The sequence below is a fragment of the Oryza brachyantha genome, chromosome 6 (assembly GCF_000231095.2).
Source record: "Oryza brachyantha chromosome 6, ObraRS2, whole genome shotgun sequence".
NCBI lineage: Eukaryota > Viridiplantae > Streptophyta > Magnoliopsida > Poales > Poaceae > Oryza > Oryza brachyantha.
Window position 1 is genome coordinate 9,274,737 of NC_023168.2, and position 22,653 is coordinate 9,297,389.

Sequence of the window (22,653 nt, forward strand, 5' to 3'; positions counted from 1 at the left end):
TAAACGTAGATTCCAAAGTCAAGTATATCTATACTACTATAAAAAACGGTAATGTTTCTGCCAGATTTTCATCTATCGTGGGCCCCACGCCAGGCCGATGGCCCCGCGCTTGCCCGAGTGGGCCCTGGAGGCCGTCTGCAGTATACGTGCATGGGTAGACTTAGATATAAAAACCGCGCGCTCAGTCTAATTAATAGGCCCCTTTTCTTTGTCTGTGCATAGCATCTCTTTTTCTTTTTATGCCTTTCGTCATTTATCTTTTTTTAAAAATAAAATTAAATAAAAATATAATTAGTAATAATGATTTTTCCCTTTTTGCATTTAGTCATTTATCTTTATTTTTCTAATAAACAATATTAAATGAGAAATTATTAGAAATAACAACAACAATAATAACAATAGCAGTATGGTAGTGTTTCTACTTTTTTATAAAGAAAAACAAGCAATGGTTTGCATGTTTTTTTAAAAAAGAAACATAAGTAGAAATATAATTAATAACAAAAATAAAAAACAAAGGAAGTATGACTCAGAAAAGTTGGTTAAAGATGACATAATAGGGTATAGCGCGCCTCTATATTTGTTCGTTATCAAAATACCATCTATCTTATAGATAATTAGTGTATGATGTTGAGTATAATTTACTATTTTAATTAGAAGATTTCTGATGCAACGTACATTTTTCAAATCCATTGCGTGTTGACCATAGTTTTACAATTTCTGACTCGCTGTGTAATTTATTTTAATTTATGCCATTGAAATTAACTTGATTCGGTGCCACGCACTGACATATTTTCTAGGCAGGTAAAAAAACGGAGAGTATATACATGTATATGGATGGATAGATAAGATAGATAGAGAGAAAAAAAAAGAAAAAAAATGTCCCAGTCCAGATGCCACTCGGCCACGGGGCAGCCACAGAAAATCTTGGGAGGGGAGAAGAGAAGAGAAACCAAGCGGAGACGACGAGACCACCACTCCACCTTCTCTTCCTCCCTCTACACCTCGCCCCGCTTCCCTCTCTCGCCGGCGTCGTCCCCCTCCCCTCCCCCTCCGCCGCCGCCGCAGCAGCACAGGGACACCCTCCGCCTCCTCCCGGATCTACTCGCGCCCCCTACGGCTGTCTCCCTCTAGCTCCCCCGCCCTCCCCCTCTGCTCAGATCCGTCACTGCTACTCCAGCCCGGCACCCGAGATCCGCCACCGCGGTCTTCCCCCTCCCCTCGCCGGTGGGGTGGAGCTCGTTGCAGGTAATGAGGCTGGTGTGCCCTTTATTGTGGCCCTTGTAGCTCTATCGGGATTCCGATGCTAGGGCGTAGTAGCTTGCTTGCTTTGCTGCTGGCCTGCTAGGGGTGGAGGCCGTATTGCCCCCGAGCTTTGGGCTGGCTCAGCTTAGAATTAGTGTCGGCAGAGTGAACTAGGGCTCACGGATGGGGGGATTGGCTTGATCACTGTGCTGACTAGAGTAACCGTCTAATAAGGAAATGTTTCATCCTTCCTTGAGCTTGGGTTTGCTGAACTGAACTGAAATGAACATTGATTTAAGCTAGGATGGTGTGATCGTCCGTTGAGTTGATAACTTAGTCTCTGGCTGGGTTCGTGTAGTTTCTCTAGTTTTATATTAACTATAAATCTGTTAGTATCTCTTTCTTAGTTGCATGCGTGATGCTGAAGACGGTTATCTTTTATTTTGCAGCGTATAATATTTGGCTGGACTACCATAGTACTTTTTGGATACCTTTTGTGGTCTCTACTCCATCATCGTGTTTGTCAGCACAACACCTTGGACGAAAGGATGCTTGAAATTTAGACTGGATAAATAAGAACTATATTGGACTCCACATTCATTAATAAACTTAGCCATGCTGCTAATTATTCCCGGTCGCTGCCATAAGGTGTTCTCGCTATTGCCTTCTGCTTCTCTGTGTTATGGAAATTGGGACTCTGCTGCTGTCATGTATGATGCCCTCTGAATTTGAACCATGGCGCATGCAAGGAGATTTCCAACAGATCCCAAAGAATATAAATTATGTGAGGAAGTTGGAGATGGTGTTAGTGCCACGGTGTACAAAGCTCTTTGTATCCCACTTAATACTGAAGTTGCTATTAAAGTTCTTGACCTTGAGAAGTGCAATAATGACCTGGTGAGTGCTTTTCTCTTTGTTCGTTTAATGCCAAATCTCATTTTGCCTTGTTGAACTATTTTCCAACAAAATAATTTCTCATTTTACAGTAGCAATTTTTACTTGTATTATATGCCCCCTCTCTAATTCAGATGCTCTTTATGTTCACTGTATTGTCCTATGACCAAGTTATATTCTTAATATGCATATCTTTCCGTTATATATGAAACAAGAGAAACACTGATGCCAACAAAAATAAATAGACGCAACTCATTTCCAATGATTGCCATCTCAACAGAAGATTCAATTTATTCATGCAGAACATTTATGGCATGGTTCGATCGATTGAGCAGAGCATACTCGTTTGTATTAGGGCACATTGGAGTATTATTCAAATGGTCACCGTAGTACTTTACTGCTTGAGAGATAAACGTCTTTTACTTATAATAGTTGGAAACTTGGTATTAGTGTTTGTGTTATGGCTGAACCTAGAAAAGTTCCAGCCATGCCAGTTTGTTTAGATTCTCTCACCTTTAGGTTGTATTATTATGACTCACAATGTCATTTGCATTAAGTATTGAAAATGAACTAGTTTAGTCTTTTCAACCTGCAACTGACACCGCCTGGTTATCCTCTGTGTGGTATCTACCCTGGCGAACCAATAATCACCACATTTTGTTTTAAGTATCAGCTTTTGGAGTGAGTTTTTATTGTCCCAAGTAGAAGGGAAGCACACATAGTCAACATATTACATGCAATGTTATTTGATCGTCTGATTAATGGCAATTAATTGGAGTAATTGGTCTCCTGACCTCGATTAGGCTAGTCGAAACAATCAGACTCTGATCGTCCGATTAGCCAACATTTGGTCCGATCAATCGGGCGATCAGAAGGGAGTAGTGATCAACCAATCAAACCTGTGACTTTTGGGCAGCCTGGGCAGTCTTAGTATACTTTTATTGGGCCAGCCCATTCTGGGTAGGGTTTACTGTTTAGTCCCCTCACCCTCCCCTGAAGACATTGTTCTGTCCTCTCCCAATCTATTGATACCATCGCTTCGCCCTTACCATCTAACCATTAAATAATTCCTCTATTATTTCATTTTATTCTGCACAGTACATAGTATATAGGGTTCTTATGTTCTGGTAAATGTACTGTAGTACTGTACCGATCAGCCTCAATTAGTTGGGCTGATTGATAATTAATCCGCCTAATCGGTGCCATGGCGATCAGATTGGATTGGCCGATCAGAGAACATTTGATATCCATGTTTTACTTTATTGGAGAGATATGGTAATGATTTTTAACAGAGGTTGCACATGGTATCTCACTGTATGCACCTTTTGCTGAAAGTATATTAATAATAAATCCTTGAAGACTATTCAGGATGACTCCTGTTGAAACCAGCAAGTGTTATAAAATATATGGAATGCAGATATCAGATGGACATGGTACTGTCTAATGAACAGAGTACAAACTGATAATTTGAATTATACTGCTAATTTTCTTTCCATCCTAATATATGTACTTAATTGATCATTGATGCGGGTTAGAGATATCTGCACACGTTGTATTGTCCGTATTGTGAGACATACTTGTAATACTCTCCCCATTATGATGTAGAATCCAATCAATGGGATGGGATAGGAGTTCTTATGTGTTTTAGAGATGCAAGAGAGAAAGTAGCTGGTTTTGCCGTCTAACTGGGATGCTAGGTATTGGGCCGATTCATGATCGAATCAGTGTGTTTCTGGGATTAATTAAGGATTAACCAGTTTAATCAATCAATTACATGGAATTGGCCGGTTAATCAGGTGAGGTGGCTATTTTGGCATTCACACAAGCTAATTCCTTTCCAATTCGCTTATTTATGATGTTCTCGTCTGTGTACTTATAAGCGTCTGAGTAAGCAGCCATTCCAATCAATTTTTACGACACTGGTTGAAACTAGGCTTCCTAAAATTTGGTCATTCTTTCCAGAACAACATTTTTTTTTCTACCTTCACTGATACGGTTTGAGTGGTGGATATCAGGATATGTTATTCCTGCAAATGTCATGTTTCAAACTGCTTGTCTATTACTGTAGTTAACTTTTGATCCTTCAGTGAACTAACTTTTTGTAAAAATATAAGCTTCATTACTTGGAACATGGTAGCATTCTATGTTAAGTTAAAAATACCGTCCTTTGAAATATAGGTGGAAATGATATAAGCTACGGAAAAAGTAGCATTCTTTTTATGCGAACTAATTCTTTTGCTGTTTGACAAGTGCCATGTCCCTGTCACTAAACATACTAGCTTCAAACCGGCTGCTTACTTTTTGGTGAGCTTGTGTTTCTCATCCTTACGGAGTTGCCATTCTTTAGGATGGAATAAGACGAGAAGTACAAACCATGAGCTTGATTGATCATCCAAATCTTCTTCGAGCATATTGCTCGTTTACAAATGGTCATCAGCTTTGGGTTGTTATGCCTTACATGGCTGCTGGATCAGCTCTACACATTATGAAAACTTCTTTTCCAGATGGGTTTGAGGAGCCAGTCATTGCAACTCTTTTGAGGGAAGTTCTTAAAGCTCTTGTGTACCTACACTCCCAAGGGCATATTCACAGAGATGTAAAGGTAATATCGAATCTCCACCATTCTATTAGAGTGGAATCATGATATCTAGCAGGACAGAATTTGCATATTCAAATTATATTTCTCCTGTTCATGTTTTAAACTTCAGAGATATTGGGATGACACAAGATTAATGAGGGACATGAGGCGTCAAAATTTTGTTGGTCCTGTGTTATATGGAGGGTCAGCTAATTGATAGCCAGTCTCATTCAGCCCCATCTTTTGGCTGTTTAGAAGCATAGGCGAAACTGCTTATTAATGATTTAAAAATATTTTGCGGGTAAAAACTTTTATATACGTGTTCTTTTGTGATCTAAATGCAAAGGCTGGAAAATAAACTACGATGACCCCCCCCCCCCCCCCCCCCCCCCCAAAAATATCAACACCAAATTCAAGTTCTAAAATTCAATTTTTTGCTTCTAAGCATAAGCAAAAAGATGGGAGCCATTAAGGGTAGGGAGCAGTCACTGGTTGCATATGTGTGATTGTTATGCACACAGAAGTGTAGTGTCACATCTGAATGTCAGATGGCTTTATTCTCAGCAAAGAATAAAAAGAACCAAACCTTTTTATTTACGTTTACCATCTGTATGCATATCTTCTGATTGTTTCACATGGCTAATCATTTCAGGCTGGAAATATCCTAATAGATACAAATGGAGCTGTTAAGCTAGGAGACTTTGGAGTATCAGCCTGCATGTTTGATACTGGGAATAGGCAAAGAGCACGAAACACTTTTGTAGGAACCCCATGCTGGTGAATATTCTGCTAATACTCTCTCCATTTACTTTTACAAAACATTCACTGGCTTTGTGTAGTCCTTTTCATTGAATTTCACCATGATTTCTGTTCCAGTATGTAGTTATTGATACAAAGGCATGATTATCTGAGAGCACATTGAAATACAAATTTAGTGGAACAACCTTTGTATCACTAAACCTATATATGTTAGCTAAATTGTTGACCAAAACTTTCAACCTTGAAATACACGTGTCTTATAATTTACAATTGTTCTTAGTTTGAGTGTCAATTGTTCAATTATTTCTTATTTAAACATATTTATGTTAACATTGTGTAACCCTGTGTTTGTTGCAGGATGGCTCCTGAAGTCATGCAACAACTGCATGGTTATGATTACAAGTAAGTCCATAACTGGCAATCTAAATCTGACTTGTTAAGCTACCACAACTGATTAAGTTATCTTTTTGGCATCATGTTCAACAAATAGAGCTGACATTTGGTCATTTGGGATAACGGCATTGGAACTAGCACATGGTCATGCTCCATTCTCAAAGTACCCTCCAATGAAGGTTAGCACTGAAGTATATTTTGTTTTGTCAATAAATTTCCTGAGGTTAGATAATGATAGCAGTACACTTATCATATTGTAGGTGTTGCTTATGACCTTGCAAAATGCACCACCAGGTCTAGACTACGAGAGGGACAAGCGATTTTCAAAGGTTGGTTGTATTCACCAACTTCCTTTTGTTGATAATTTAGGTCATATATTAATCACAACTGTTTTTTGTAGTCTTTCAAGGACTTGGTTGCAACATGCTTAGTCAAAGATCCACGCAAGCGTCCCTCTTCAGAAAAGCTCTTGAAGCATTCTTTTTTTAAGCATGCACGTACAACTGAATTTCTTGCCCGGAGTATTCTTGATGGCCTCCCCCCACTGGGTGAACGCTTTAGGGAATTGAAGGTGTAAATCACTATTTACAAGGTGGCATTCCATTGATTTAACCTGTCTGACCTTTATTATTCCCTTGCAGGGAAAAGAGGCTGACTTGCTTCTTAGTAATAAGCTTGGTTCAGAGAGCAAGGAGCAGCTATCACAGGTTAGGTGTTGCTTTTTTGTTCTATCAAATAATGTTGTCACAACACTAGTAACCAATGATATGGAGATGTCATTTCATTGGAGTTAATGTCTATGGCGAGGTCTTTGTGTTTTTCTTGGACCATGAGAAGTCTAGTTTTCCCTTGGTTGAAGAAAATACTAGAGGAATATATATATGTTAAGTTGGTGATCTGACTACCATGTTTCTTGATTTGATGATATCATTAAACAAATAATTTTGCTAGCTTTTTTTATTCATTTCCTTTCTACATGTGCAAGATTGATTTAAGTTTTATTAAAATTGTTAACTAACTGGTGATTGCCTTTTTACAAGTGTGGCAGATATTTTTTTTTACTAAGATTGTACTATATTTAGCTATCAGCAGTCTCATATGTTGACCATCAGCAAGTTCATATTTCTCGCATTTCTATATTTTACTATGTTGGACAAAAAGTACGATTTACTGTAGTCATGAATTGTACTGTGCATATTAATTCAACTATTATTAAATAATACTTCTATTACTGACTTTTGCTTTTCAGAAAGAGTACATACGAGGCATCAGTGGTTGGAACTTCAATCTGGAGGACCTGAAAAATGCAGCTGCTCTTGTAAGAATTCAACTTTAAGTTCTAGAACTTTACTAGTTTTTAAGTCTGGGCTATAATTAGGCAGTGAATTTTGTTTGTGGTAAACCTTTTCTAATCTTGAAATTTTATTCTTTCACAGATAGACAGTACAAACGGAACGTGCCATTTAGATGGTGTCAACAGCAAAGTTAAGGATGGTTTACAAGAAGCTAATGAGCCAGAAAATATTTACCAGGGACAGGCTAACCAGGTTGCTTCTGCAAGGCATGAGGTATAGAGATCCCATCGTCTTGTTTATGCAACTGAGACCCCATAAGCTAGCTGGAAATAGATGAATCTATTGAATTGTAACTTCTCTTCTATTTAACAGGACGAGATACAAGAGGTCGAAGATTTGGATGGTGCTCTTGCTTCCTCTTTCCCAAGCCGCCCCCTCGAAGCATTAAAGTTAGTAATAGAATCCATGTTTTCTGCAACATCTTCCCATCATGTTTGAAGAACCTTTGACATTGTGGAATAACGTGTGGCTGTTCTTTCCTCCACAGTCTGTTTACTTCTCATGTTTGAATTGCCAGAACCAGAACCCAATAGTTTCCTTGCCTTTTGAACCTTCAATTGCATTAGAATTATCAATATTTTTCACTCGATCAGAAAGTTTTGTAGCTTTACCCTACCAGTTGAACATGGTAACAATGGAGCCATGTTTCCAATAGAAAAAAAAATCTTAATTGCTAAATATAGGTGTGAAATATCTTAATTGCACCCCAATTGTAACAGTGGATTTGTTGTGGTGAGGTAGGTTGCAAATAAATTAGTGCCTAGTAGGGTTGTCAACAAAGCTCAGGGCTTGCAAACTGCTCGAGCGGCTCATCTTGGGCTCGATTTGAGCTTTAAATGAGCTGAGCCCGAGCCTGTGCGTAGACTCACAAGCCTCGTCGAACCAAGCTCTAACAGCTCGACGAGCGCATATGCTCACTATCTTTGTTAAAATGTTGGACGCTCTCTCTTGCTTAATTGTTTTCTCTAGAAATCTATAGGGCTCCTGTCTTTGTTAAAATTTTCATACCCTGCTATTTCCATGGAACAACCATCTAGTAGCACATATTCCAACAAAGTTGCATGGGGCAGTGTATGTCTCCAGTGCACTGTGGCCTTTCTTCACTTTCCCCATAATAAAGCTGGCATGCATGTCAGGGGTTCAGAACTGGTAGCTGGCGGTAGAGTAGTTCTAGTACATGAGATGATTGGATGAGTAAAGCTCGAGAAAAGCTTGAACAAGCCAAGCTCGAGCCTAACTTGAAGCTTGAAGCCTGACGAGGCTTGGCTCGAGTTTGACTCGATTCCATAACGAGCTCAAGCTCGGCTCGTTTACAGCCCTAGTGCCTAGTGTGTGAATCCTACCGCTCCATTCTAAAGTATGTTTGGAACTGGAGTGGTCGCCATAATTGTTTTGGTTCAGTATATTGCCATACTGTCAGTTTTGCATTTTTTATCTTTCATATAAAAATAATTGTGAGCTGTGAAGAATCTTTACTGACTACAGTTACACAGATCTTGCTTTGATGTTTGTGGGGATGATGATCCCTGCCCTACTGCTACTGATTCAAGGGAGCAACCAAGTAGGGAATCTGCATCACAAATAGATCATCATAGAAGTGCCAACTGTAATGGTGAAATTTTGGAAAGAAGTGCTTCTGTACCCTCAAACTTGGTCAATAGAGGGTCCCACAAGTTCTTAAGTGGTTCCCTGATACCTGAACATGTTCTTTCTCCTTACAGGAATGACCCAGCAAGGTGAATTAATTTTCTGTTCTCTTTGTCGACTAAACTTTATTTTATATTTTCATGTTTTCATCTTAAATGCAAAGTATGTGCTTACCTTCCTAGTTTAAGTTCCATAATTTTGTCCCTACAAAAACTCTCAATCATGTATACTCTATTAATAGCAATTAACAAACATATAAGCATGATTTAAATGATAACTGAATTTTTTGAATCAACCCATTGCTAGTGGTCACCCAAGCACAATGACTGCTTTCTATTTCTTTGATGCAAACAAATGTGCGATACAACCATTCACCATGCTATGCACAGGCTCTGCTACAGCGCCTAGCTGAGCTCTGTCTAGCTCAAGTCTGCAGTTTTGGTGATTGAATCATTACAAAAAAGAATGATTTGATAAATAATTTCGCCTAAAATGCACAGTGTTCAACTAGCACATGTGGACAAACTTTTCGTGTGTCAAGTGTGGGTGGTTGCATGAATTTAAGGACTAATTCTGTTCTCCAGTTGACATTCTAGCGCTATTATTTGATTTCGTTATAAATCAATCTTTATAACTAGATGGACCAAGCTGTTTGTTTTATTTATGGTCAAACCAGCTGTTAGGTATGGCTTCAAAAGCTGTTGTCCTGCATTGTGTGTACGCTACTGTGTTCACCTTTTGCCACAATCATTCTGCTTGTTTTCATGCTACATGGCCAAATTAGGTCTTGTTGAGATTGGGGCTTGTAATCTTGCTAGATAGAAGCGAAAAAGATGGGTTATATATGTTTTGCACCATAATAAGCTCATATGAGAACCATATGCTCAATTCGAATTTTGAAATACCTGCATATAAAATATGGGATCTTAGGGCGAGTGTTTTTATGTTAGTGGAGACATCTATTCAAATTGGTCTAGTGTGAAAACGTTACGTATGGAGTGCATTTGAGATAGCTATGTGATAATTTCAATTCAATTTGTATAGGCAAAGTACTCCTTGCCTTATAAAATCCATGCATTTACACGAGATCTTAAGGAGAATGTTTTTATGTTAGTGGAGACATCTATTCAAATTGGTCATTAGTGTGAGAAGTTATATATTGGAGTGTGCGTTTGTCATAGGTAGGGGCCGAGTGATCGAGGCCCATGGGCCCAATCCCCTGGCGAATAAACAGTACACGTGGTACTGTAAATCCTAGGGATTAAGTCTCATCATCTATATAAGGATGGATTGCATCTATATAAGGATGGATTGTATCGTCATTCTAATCAAGCAATAAATCAGAGTTAGTCTTCCCCAACCTAAGTCCCCTCTCACCCCTAGCGGCCGACACCGTCTACCACTTGTTGGCCCAAAACCGGGAGACGTTGGCCTAACTGGGAGGAAGCCTTTCTACACCCCAAAAGCTAGCCCATGAGATGAGAGACTCCTCCCCTTTTAAGTTGGTGTCACTCCCCCTAAACTTTTAATGTGGGACTATTCCCAACAATCCCTCTTGTCACACATTGATGTCCCTTAGCACCGACCGGCTACACACACGAGCACATACGAGCCTCACCCACGGTCCACTAACCGGCCCAACACATAGGCACATATGGGCCTCACACCCACGGTCCACTGGGCTTCAGGCTTACACCACAGGAGTGTGCATGGTGCTAGAGAGATTGTGGGCTCAGATCTGATATCAAGTTGTTATGGGTTAGGGTTCATAGGGGGTAAACACCGCCGGGAGGATAGTCGGGCGGTGATGGCTGCTAGGGATGATAGGGGGACCTATGTTAGGAAAGAGTAACTCTGATTCATTGCTTGATTAGAATGACAATACAATCCATCCTTATATAGATAGTAAGACTTAATCCCTAGGTAACTAACTTGATCTAATCTAACTTTATCTCTTAATCCTATCCTATCTGCATCGCTACAATACTACCGGATGCTACAGTACGGAGTGTACTGTTCATTCGCCAGGGGGTTGGGCCCATGGGCCTCGATCCCTCGGCCCCTACCTATGACAGCATTTGAGATAGCTATGGATTTACATGTCTTTTGACAAAAGTAAACTGGTATTAACATTTAAAACATTTGGTTTGTTTTGTGGCCTCCTACACTAGTCTTAATATTTAGCTCTCATTTTGCTTTTTACTGTATAATGATAATTCTATGTGTAGCATTAGCTTTTTCTTTTTTTCTTTTCTGATTTAGGAATGAGTGTCATCAGAAAAATACATGCAACAGGAACCGTAGTGGGCCCCTATCCCGCCAAATGAAAGATTCACGATCACATCTGCCTGGTAAGATAATCATGAACTCCATCAACCAATGTGTTACATTTTGGGGCTTTAGAATAGAAGAAAAAGCTTATAACCTCTCTTTTATTTGTCACTACCGTAATTTGGCTTGTTACGACTGTTTTTGAGAGTAGTTGAACCTGAGGAGCAACCTGAAGGAAAAGTTATCCAGCGAAGGGGGCGTTTTCAGGTTACATCAGATAGTATTGCTCAAAAGGTACTGGTTTGTTATTTGAGCACTCGCATGAAACTAGCATACGGAACCATCAAATGTATTGACTTTTTTGACAAATCATACACAGTATGTTGCAGTTCAGGCCTTGGATTTTTCAATTTATTTATATTTCTGCCAAGCATGCGTCAATTTAAACTGCTACAATTCATATTGTGTTGAAACAGTCGATTATTATTTACAATGTTTAAGAGTTTTGAAGTGGAGAGCTAGTGGAAAAAAAACCCTCCCTCCTTACACAATTTAAGATTTCCTAGCTTTGTCTAGATTCATATGGATTTTAATGAATTTAGACATATATACAAACTATATACATGGATCAATGGATGAATCTAGGCAAGTCTAGAAAGGCTTCCAATATGAAATGGAGTACTTTTCTTGAAACTAGATAGCAGTGTTCAGTTTTCTAGATGACTTGCAAAGTGACGAACATGTTTTACCTGCTCTATAACTGTAAAAGAAAAGATGCAGTAATGAGATTCCCTGTTTTCTAATTCATGTTATTACTGTCTGAAATAAGTAAGCAAGATTATTTAATGTAATTAATGCGTACATGTTATTCACTATTGTTCCTTCAAATTTATTTCTTACTGTGCCTGCATCCAGCATGATAATTCTCACAAGGATTTATCAAAAGGACCTTGTTTGTGATTTTGATAATAATACCTTTGTTAGGCTTAATAAGTAGAGTGCAAATATTTTTTTTTTCACATTACTTTGACAATTACAAATGTCTTAGGTAGCTTCATCAGCAAGCAGCAGCAGGTGCTCAAATTTACCAATCGGAGTAACACGACCATCTTTTCATCCATCAACAATTCTTCCAACACTAGAATTCTTGATACAGCAAAGTACCATGCAAAAGGTATTCCCACAACTGTTATTTCACTTGGTAAGAAGTGTTCAGGATTTTTACAGTTCTTTGTTTTTGACAGGAAGTGCTAAGTAGACTGATTTCTTCAATTGAGGAAATATCTGGTATGGATGGCAATTGCTTATGTTAGACTTTAAAGAGAGAATTTGACAGGTATACTGATATTATGGTTTTCATGGAACATGTTTTCTTACAGCTGCTGCTGATGCCGGTACAACTGGTTCGTCTCAGGTGTGTATCACAGATTGTGGGTTATACTGCCATTTTGTCTTCAGATGTAAACTTAGTCAATTATGTTCATTTTACTGTTACACAAACATGAGGTTTCCTCTATGCACCGGTTCAGAGTTTATATACTAATTGCTGATATATGTCCAGTCATCTGGAGCGCATTTCAGAGAGAAGGAACTGCAATCGTACATCGCCAACTTGCAGCAAAGGTATAAAAATATTTATTGCAACATTCTGCATATTTTGAGCACTTGACTGAAATTTATCAAATATTTCCAGTGTCACCGAACTTGCTGAGGAAGTCCAAAGATTAAAGCTAAAAAATTCTAAGGTAAACCTATTTTTGAGCTTCAATTTTAGATTTGGTTCATGAATACTATGTTACATTGTCTAAATTTTGCATGTAAACGTTACAGCTGGAGGAGCAGATAAATGCAGTCCCCAAAAAAGATGAAAAGTTGCGAACAGAGGATACCCGACAACAATGACGTACACAATGCAATGTAACGCCCGCTGTAAAATCAGTTCCCCAATTTTGAATTTGATTAGCAAAATTGTTTGTATTTTGTTCAAAGTCAGGCCTGGTGTATCATTGTAATTTGTAATTATTTTAGCAAGGTGAAATTATAGTAATTTTGATTTGTACAGGAGATTTCAATCTATAACACAGTTGGAAGATTGGTAGTAGAAAATACCACGCTCTCTCTCTCTACTAAACCAGTAGCACAGAGCACGGTTAATCTTACCGGTGGAAACTGGTTTGTTTTGGCGAAAAATTGTGAAACTAGATCCTGGCGGTTACATATACCATCTTGAAACGAAAAGGCTAACTGGCGAATGCCTATGGGTCCGTGAACCTGTGTGAACATTTCATGTGTATAAACTATATATATAATTTTGTAGTGTATAATCTTTGTATATTAAAGTTTCTAATAATATTTCTAAAGTGATGTTTTTACTACTAGATACTTTATAGGTTGAAGTATAAAATATTTGTATAAATATTGTAGGTACGTAAAGATGTTTGAGCGTTTGAAATTCTCTGTTTCATGCGCGAGGGCGAGATGTTTTAATAGACATTTTATTGCTACGAATGTTTCAACGATTACATTTTCCCTTCACAATTCACAAACTATACCTCGATCTTTCGGTAATGGTTAACTGCAACATTTTGACCACCCACTTTAGTCTTAACATTAGATCGGACGTCTGATGCCCAGTCGTCCGACTACGAAGTGCTACTGATCTAATCCCTAGCGCAACCAATCAAACCATAAAATAAATAAAAGTAAAAATAAAATAAATAAAATAAAAAGAAAATTACAAGGCTACCATTATAGTTTTGTTAATTATAACTCCCCACATTTTAACACCTATAATGTTTTGCCCGTTGTCCCATCACCGTTCTGCACTGAAGGAAAAGTCAGAATCGGCGATGCCGACTTGGACAGCCGACGACGACGACGCCGCCGCCGCCTTCCACCTGTCCGGCTGGTCTCGCCGGCGAGACGCATGCGCCGCCACCGGCACCGGGTACATGTCCTCCTCCGCCTCCTCCGGCGAGGCGGCCCCGGTCGTGCTCGGCGGGTCGTCCGACCTCGGCGCCGCCCTGTGACGACCGTGCAGCAGGTGCACCGGCGACGCCCCGCGGCTGGGCGTCGGCGTCGTGTCGACGCTCATCCGCGCCAGGAACAGCGCGTCCGCGTCCCGGAGCTTGGTCCTCTCCCTCGCCGTGTCGCGCCACTTCATCAGCGCCCTCATCGTCTGCTCCTTGAAGATTGTCTTCTTCATGTTTGACCCCATCTGCAAACCCATCCAACGCATCACATGGATAGCACGAGAGGTTGAGGAGGTCGGTCAAGCGAGCGTTTTGATCGATCCGTTCATCATCTTTGCATTGCGAGGCAAGGCAAGGCAAGCAAGCAAGAAGATGTGTTGTTCACCTGCGTGACGAGTGCGTAGAGCGGGAAGGTGATGTAGCTGCAGAGCACCTGGAGTGAGACCCCCACTACGACCTCCACCATGCTCAGGGCAATCTTTTCGTGAAAGCACTTCCTCAGCCCTGGGGTTGCCTGTCACACGCAACACAAAGCAACCAGATGAACGGGTCTCTCATCTCTGGCTCATTAGTACGTCTCAATGCATGCGTAAAGAAACACTTGCTTGAGAGCTGAACATAATTGCCAGTAAGCAAGTACTCTCTTCGTTCTTTTTTTTAAAAAAAAATTGATGTCATTTGGTTTTTAAATCTATGTTTGACCGTTTGTCTTAATCTTTTTCTTGAAGTATGCAAAATTATAAATCATATATACTTAAAGTTTATTTAGTAATAAATCAAATTATAATAAAATAAGTAATTGTATAAATTATTATAAATAAAATGAACAGTTAAACATAAGCTCGAAAGTCAATGGTGTAAAAGAAACGGACGGAGTAGCATATATATATATATATACGTACCATAGTCCATACGAAATGCGCCATCTGAAACGCGTTCTGGTGGTAGATGATCCATCCCATGGACGCTGTGTTAGTAAATTCTTTGTGGAAGATAAATTGAAGAAGTAGTTGGATTATAGAAGAGGTTAGGTTAGGCATGCACGTACGTGGAACAGTGTCAAGTGTATGAAGAACAAGACCCAGTCAGGGCGGTTGAACCAGAAGTACTTGTTGCTCGGCTCAACCACAGGAGCTCCCTGGATCACAGTCGCCCTGTCCTGTATCTCCTGGGCCATCTCCATGATCACCATCTCCAGCTTGGTCCCAACCAGCAAGACGATCTGACTCGTGCACATGTCTCATATTAGTATATGCTTACATTAATATTGCATGATTAAAGTAATAGAGCATAGTCATGTTGACTGTTTCTCTGGGCAAGGAAATCTGATCTTACGATGAGAGGAATAAAAGAGATCCAGATCAGTGTGCCAAGTCCTATGCACAGAAAAAAGCAGGTTGACAAAAAAGATGATGGTTACTGCAAGTAAAAGACCAATTCTGTACAAGGTTTTACAACAAAAAATTACCGCGGATATCGAGGAAGAGTACAAGGATTGCGACAAACCACAATGGGAGGCTGCAAAACCAGCCAAATGTGTCAAGATCACATACAGCATATGGAAAAAAAATGAAGATTAAACTGTTTTTTTTCCAATGTATATGAGGCCTACAAAAAAGTACCTGATGCCAACGACAACTTTGAAGTCGTCCTCCAAAGACCTTTTGATGTATTTGTGGAAGTCGAACTTGCTGTTTTGCGACAAATGCGCCTGCAACAGAGAATAAACTATTAGACAATGCACACTTAAAAAACGTTTTTAAGTATATGTTTCAACGATGGAGAATGGGTCGGATTTAGTACATTGATGAAGCCTTGCCTCATTGTCAGGTAGTCCACCTTGGTGACTGATCCAAAGAACTGCCTGAAGAATGCTACCTAACAACAAACTTGTCAGAATGAAGCATGCAGATTCAGAGATCGACGAGGGGGCGATTGTTCGAAATCCAAACGACACATTTGCAAATAAAAAATAATTTGTAAATAAAAGTTTCATATATGTATTCTTAGTAATTTGAAAACCAAGGTTGAAAAATAAACTATGATGAAAAATCTAAAAATAAACTCTAAATTTAAGTTTTGAAAATTAGAATTTAGACTTATAAGCATAAACAGAAGAAAAAGATTAGGACGACACGAATGATTCGAACTCACAATCCATCTGAGGCCAGGAGTGCTTGAGAATGATCCCAGATGACGCTTCACGAACGATGTCTGATGCGTGAACCGGAATCGTAAAGGATCTGCAACCATGGATCGATCGCAAACATCAGCTCTAATTTGCTCTCAATCTCTCATATCGCTCACTCAAATTATAACTTCAAGATGTTCTTCATTGATTAATTACGTACCGTTCTCAAACTGATACTCCAAAGAGTTCGTCTCTGACTCCCATTTCTTCCATTTCTTCATCTACACCAAGCAGCAAGCCATTAATACATATATCTTACTGGCAAGCTGAATTCACAAAATTGGGTTCCTTGTTGCGACGAACACCCACCTTGAGACGCCCTAAACCCATCGTGATGACGCAGTACGTGACATGGAACACGGCGAGCACAAAGATGAATATGTGCAGCTGGTTCATGCTGCTCGTCGACATGAGAGCCACCTTGTTCTGCAAAAACCACCAAGAAAATAAAAATTACTACCACTTATTATACTGTGATATGATGACCAAGGTTGTGCTTGAAAGAAAGATGGTGTTAATGGTCTCACATGATGCCTGGAGCAGTAGTCCCCGCCGTCGCTGCCGCTGCCGCCGGCGTCGCCGGCCAAGGAGCGGCGAACAGTGGATTCTTTTTCGACGGCTTCATGACCTGCCTTGCAGGGCAGCAGGATGTTGGCAGCCGACTTTGGGATGCATATCTTGGAGATGGGCGTTTGCGCCACCGTGATGAGCAGGGATATGAAGCCCATCAGCATCAATTCTGCAGACCGGAAATCCGGGATAATAAAAGTTCAAAAATTTTTAAAAAAATTATAAGCATAAGCACAAACGAAAAGACGAGGCTGATACTACGTCTTCCTTGGTTCAATCTTGATGCTTGATTTTGGTGTAAAAAAAAAAAGCTGGAAAGAAGTGAGAAGAAGAAATGATATGGGAGGAGGGAGAGCCGACCTGCTTTGATCTTCTCGAGAGCGTCGCCCATGGCCTTCTTCTGCCGCCGACGGAACCACTGCAAAGAGGCGATGTTTAGTCTAGGAGAGTGTCGCACACAGGACGGAGGACGACGTATAGTACGTCGTAGATGCGTACATGCGTGAGCTTGTGGAGGCCGTGCTCCATGGCGACGGAGACGAGCACGATGACGGCGCAGACGACGGCCACCGCCCACGTCGGCGTCTCCGGCAGCTCCCGCCCCCCCGAGCTGCCGCCTGCCATACTCCCTCTCCTCTCTTCTCCGTCTCCGGCCACCGGGGGGGGGGGCGGCCGGCGCGCGCGGGGGACGTTTTAATCAAAGCGAATGAAGCTGTGTCAAAGCGCGTGCGTCGCCGCTGCCGGCGGCCCAATGGATCGGCAGGCCGGCCTGGTGACGTGGTGAGCCCGTCGCTGACCGTCTCGCGCCACATATTATATCCTACTCTGCTCCGTATTACTCCATTCATCCTAAATGTTTGGCGTCATTATTTTTTTATACATATTTATCTATTCATCCTATTAAAAAAATTTACATAATTATTAATTATTTTTATATTATTTCGTTGATTATTAAATATATTTTTATGTATATATATAGTTTTACCTATTTTATTAAAAATTGAATAAAACAAATGGTTAAATACATATCAAAAAGTTAACGACGCTAAATATTTAGAGAGTGGGGTAATATATAATTACCGATCGTGAGCCGTGATGATCTGTGCGTCACCGTTCATTTGACATGATCGTTTTTTCGCCCCCTCTAGAATGGTAGTAGTAATGGTAAACTGAGATTTGGACTACGAATGGGTCCCCTTTTACAACAGTTTTTGCTTCGTTTGAGTCACTTTCGCCAAGTGGTTTTGCTAACTGCCCACTTTTATACGTAAGTGCATTAATTTTGGAGACTGGCTTGCTATTTGCTATTTGTTAATCGCTGGAAAATTTTTAATTTATCAATCGATTTTCTTATCCATTAGATTTGCTTGAAAATTTTGTGCTGGTTGGTTGCCCACGTGTTAATTTGTTGGCTCCTTTTGTTATCTTTCGATTTCAATCAAATGTCTCGTAAAATCAATCCGTTGATTTAGTTTTTTTTTCAAGCGGTTGACTAATAGGTGGTCTTTTGTAATTTTCTAGGGCTTGCTCTGGTGTTTTAGATTTTTTTCTCAGCTATAAATGAAACCACCTATAAATTTGATTACCCAAAAAAACCGGCGAGAAAGAAATACCCTAACTGAACTGTATGGGAAAAGAAACAAAAACTTGTGATAGTCCTATGAATTGCAGAAGTGAAAATGTTTCATTTTCACCAAAACTTGTGTTAGCCCTATGAACACCGGATACATTGAATTCAGGTCCAAACCCCAATCTGGAACTACAAAGCTAAAACTAATAAGCGATTCAGATAGAGAAATCACGCTACAACATAAAATTGGAATGAGAAAGTTGAGACTGAAAAAATATACTCCCTCCGTTTTATAGATTCATCCATATACCTATGTATATGTGTACAGATTCATTAGTATATAAATAAATCTAGACAAGGTCGAAAAGTCTTATAATATAAAATGGAGGGAATATGTGAGAATCATCGACATGGAACATGAAATTTTGGAACCTGTAGTTGCACGTTATAAAACTGGTCCTTAAATCACCATCACAAACAGAACATGAAAGCACACAATAAAAAATCTAAATACAACGATGACATAGAGGCATGGTATTTGTTAATAAGATTTAGCCATAACCGCCCTTCACTGATTAGACACTCTGCAGTTACAATAGGTTACTGTAACCGACTTTGTATGGTTAATAAGATTCAGTCGTAACCGCCCTTCACTGATTAGACACCATGCAGTTCAAGTCATGTACCGTAACCGACTTTGTACATATTTTCGATACAAAGTCCAGGAAACTTCACCTTCATGGTGTCAATCTGAATTTGCTCTTTGCAGAAACCTACGTGTACCCGAACTTACGTAAGTTGGTTCTCTTTTTTGCAGCTTAGACTGAGGCACAAGACGATTGTCATCAAAAGACTCTACGATCATTGTAGCTTCTTCCTCGAGACTCTACATACAACGACACCCCACCTTCTCTTCTATCATCTTGATAAACCTTGAGCTCCACTCAATAAATCATGGCTTTGATTGGTCCGATCTTCCGATGAGTTGATGATAACTACAACTTAGAAGAAACGTTGACGAACCGATTACAACCATACGAGACATCATTGTGTTGCACCTCAACATCGATACACCTTCTTATGGGTTGTTGATTCTGCTGGTGTAGACACTAACACGAGATCGCATATCTCTAACGGGCCTAAAGCCTTATCTCTATCGGGTACGACTCCCGATAGTTAGTAAAGGTCAGTGATGTGTGCTAACATCTCAATCTGTCACAAGGCCGTCATGGATGGATGTTATCTCAATTGGACCAAAAGAAATACCCGTCACTGATAAGGTTGACTAAAAAGTGCGAGTTATACCTAGCTCATCACGGATAACCTATCTCAATCGGGCAAAACAACTAGCCTGTCACGGATAACTACTCATCTCTATCGGGCTATAGCGAACAACACGTCACTGATAGATTTGACCCACGTGTGGAGTTAAAATTGACCTGGTTCATATGGCGTTATCTCTATAGGGCTTTCACTTTTAGCCCGTAGCAGATGACTATATCTCTACCGGCCTATTATATAGCCCGTCACAGATGATTCTATCTCTAACGGGCTTAATTACTACGCCCGTGAGTGATGAGTAAGTTAGAAAAAATAAAATTTGTTTTTTTTAGGCTAGCCTCAGGCCTTTGCTAACCATGCCCGGTGCGAAAATGACAGATCAAATATTTATCTCATTCCTAGCATCCATCACATATATACATATTTGAGTACATTCATATATTCCATCACAGCAAAAGCAATTCACAAAATATTATATATATATATTCACATGCACAGACTCATTAATATATATATATATATATATATATATATATATATATATTTCATTCACATCCTTTTTGACCCTCCAAAGCTGAGTTATAAACTAAAACAAGTTTAGATACAATAAATTAGTAAATGAGATATTATATAATCCAGAATAACAAATAGTACATATTAGACTTAATTACAATACTTGTTCAAGCATTGGAAATTTTTGCAGTATTTCTTTAGAAAAAATTACAAAACTTCGCCCCTTCGACCTCCCACCAAATTTGTGAATAGTGGGATAGTTTAAACAACAGCTAGGTCAAGTATTTATAGAGTACAAAAAATATCTCAATTGGGCCAAAGGTACGAGATCTCTAACGAGCGATCGGTTATCTCAATCGGGTGCAAGAAAAGAGACCGTCACCGATATAAGCCATCAGTGACAGGCGCTAAACTCATCTCAATCGGGCCTTATTTAGGGCCCGTCTAACGGGCTTGATGGTTTGGCTCGATTGAGATGATTGAGACAATCTCAATCGGGCATACATTTGTGCCCGTCACAGATGAGTATCATCTTTGACGGGCTCTAGGCGTATGCACCTAAATTACGTCTGTATGACTACATCTACAACGGTCTTATTTTAGGTCCGATTGAGATGACTTCGTTCCGATGGCCCAAGAAGTCCAGGCATGTGATGGGTCGTCACAGATGAGAGGATCTGTACTAGTGAGATCAACCTTATTCCTGTAATAAATCGAAGAAATGGTAAAAACAGGATAAAAGCAATATGATATTGCGAGTAGGAATTGAATACAAATGATAAGTTGGGATTCCTTAATGAGAAAACGGTGATCTAACCGGTCACGGCTTTATCCGAGAAAGTAGCAATGCTAAAGTTTAATATAAACAAAACTCGAGAAACCTCAAAGATGCATCTAACTATTTAAGTAGGACGGAGGATGGCCAAGTGATCCCTAGGGTCGTGCTCCACCAGGTTGGACTGTATCTCATTTGGGTCCCACTTGGGTCAAGGTCTTAGATGAAGTTACAAGCCTATAGTCCCTTATAAGTGATGTGGTACCTTGTTTCTGAGATTGCGACTGATTAAGATGGAATTATGAAATAATGTTGGATCCATTGGAAAGAGTACTCTGAGAGCTTTACATCAAGTACCCATGGACCCAAAACAGAGCTTATATGCATATTTAATAGGCATTTGAATATAACACTATATCAAATAGCCAGATTGGATTCTAGGACATGGACAACTTGATCTTGATATATTCCAATTGACATGTGATGTGAGAAAAAGTTGTATCAATAGTAGCCATAGTCACATCACATCTCAATCATCTTGTCAATCAAAATTAGATTCCCTCTTAACATGCAGATACATGTCACCTCGAATAATATGTTCACCTCCACCATCCATCTTATATTTGACTTATCCACTCAATGGTGTCACCACCAGATAGACAAACTCAAACTCACCATATTGTTACGAAGAGAACCTTTTCTTACTTAGTGTTTTATGAACTAAGCTAACAAATGCAACACCCAAACTTTGTGCATCCTTAGACTAAATTTGTGATATTTTTAGAAAACTCACCATTGTCTTGAAGCACTTGAAAAAGTTAGCATGATAACAAATGCTATTGTTTCTTCATTGGCGCAATTTATATATATCTCCATTATACCGATCAGCAATCCCTAGATATATCTTGTATCACTAAACGACTCCATTGACGCCATTAATGGATTTCACTAGTTATTGCCTAGATCTTCTTGTCATTCGGGAGATCCTCTCCCCTAGAGCTCCACATCCACCTTCTCTCTCTGAGGCCCACCGAGTCCCTTCACCTTCCCCACGAGCCATCACCGCCTACACAACCCTGGTAGAGGGAAAGAAGTCATCACTGCCCTAGGTTGGGCAGCTGCCAACCTTTGATGAAGGAGCTGTTGCTGCCCCTTGCAAGGATGGTGTCCATTGCCCCGCCCCCCATCGGTACTCGTCATGTTGTGTGTCATCAAAGTCGGCCAATGTTGATCTTAGCTGGCACCCACACACAACTACACAAAGATCATGCTCCTACTACCCAGTGTCCATTGCCACTGTTGCTACTCCACATTAAGCTCGTAATTAACCTAGTCTGACTTCCAATTGACTGCCCACCAGTATAGTCGTGAGCTAAATTTCACAAATCACCACGTTGTTTTCCTAGCTACCAAACAACCTAGGTGCTATGTCTAACCATCTTGCCCTCGAATGTAGCTCATCGCAAGGCCTGGACGGTCCCATCTGGAGTGTTTGAAACCAATGATCAAGAACGTGAATTGCCACATCTAGTCATTGGAAAGTTTAGGTCACCCGGCCAAAATATCTGACACCGTCGATTGGATCACCAATAGCTTCCAGTGCCATTAACCTGAGCACCACGTCTGTTTGCCTCCATGTTGA

General features: G+C 40.0%; 2 protein-coding genes across 5 annotated transcripts; one reads left to right on the top strand and one right to left on the bottom strand.

Annotated features, from left to right (window-relative positions):
- Positions 1-935: 935 nt before the first annotated feature.
- Positions 936-13,421, top strand: LOC102699413 (serine/threonine-protein kinase fray2). 4 transcript variants are annotated; one of them, XR_001550576.2, is made up of 21 exons: positions 936-1,245; positions 1,692-2,139; positions 4,484-4,738; positions 5,367-5,491; positions 5,831-5,875; positions 5,964-6,045; positions 6,127-6,195; positions 6,267-6,437; positions 6,508-6,573; positions 7,116-7,184; positions 7,303-7,434; positions 7,534-7,610; positions 8,715-8,957; positions 11,131-11,219; positions 11,351-11,433; positions 12,192-12,313; positions 12,384-12,426; positions 12,519-12,553; positions 12,701-12,762; positions 12,833-12,884; positions 12,970-13,421. XR_001550576.2 is itself a non-coding variant. In XM_006656031.3 (21 exons), exons 2-21 carry the CDS (start codon positions 1,978-1,980, stop codon positions 13,039-13,041), a joined length of 2,058 nt encoding a protein of 685 aa, XP_006656094.1. In that variant the 5' UTR covers positions 940-1,245; positions 1,692-1,977; the 3' UTR covers positions 13,042-13,421. The 4 variants fall into 4 exon arrangements, 3 of the variants coding, with proteins under 3 accessions (XP_006656094.1, XP_015694213.1, XP_040380880.1); XM_006656031.3 differs by having other exon boundaries at positions 940-1,245; positions 12,188-12,313; XM_015838727.2 differs by having other exon boundaries at positions 940-1,245; positions 11,164-11,219; positions 12,188-12,313.
- A 168-nt stretch (positions 13,422-13,589) lies between these two features.
- LOC102705357 (MLO protein homolog 1-like) lies at positions 13,590-17,496 on the bottom strand. Its single transcript, XM_040525125.1, has 14 exons — positions 17,371-17,496; positions 17,233-17,290; positions 16,830-17,041; positions 16,612-16,728; positions 16,463-16,523; positions 16,266-16,354; positions 15,915-15,989; positions 15,734-15,822; positions 15,580-15,629; positions 15,447-15,487; positions 15,160-15,333; positions 15,014-15,049; positions 14,497-14,625; positions 13,590-14,356 (listed from the first exon to the last, which is right to left on the bottom strand). Exons 1-14 carry the CDS (start codon positions 17,494-17,496, stop codon positions 13,952-13,954), a joined length of 1,662 nt encoding a protein of 553 aa, XP_040381059.1. The 3' UTR covers positions 13,590-13,951.
- Between the last annotated feature and the right edge of the window lie 5,157 nt (positions 17,497-22,653).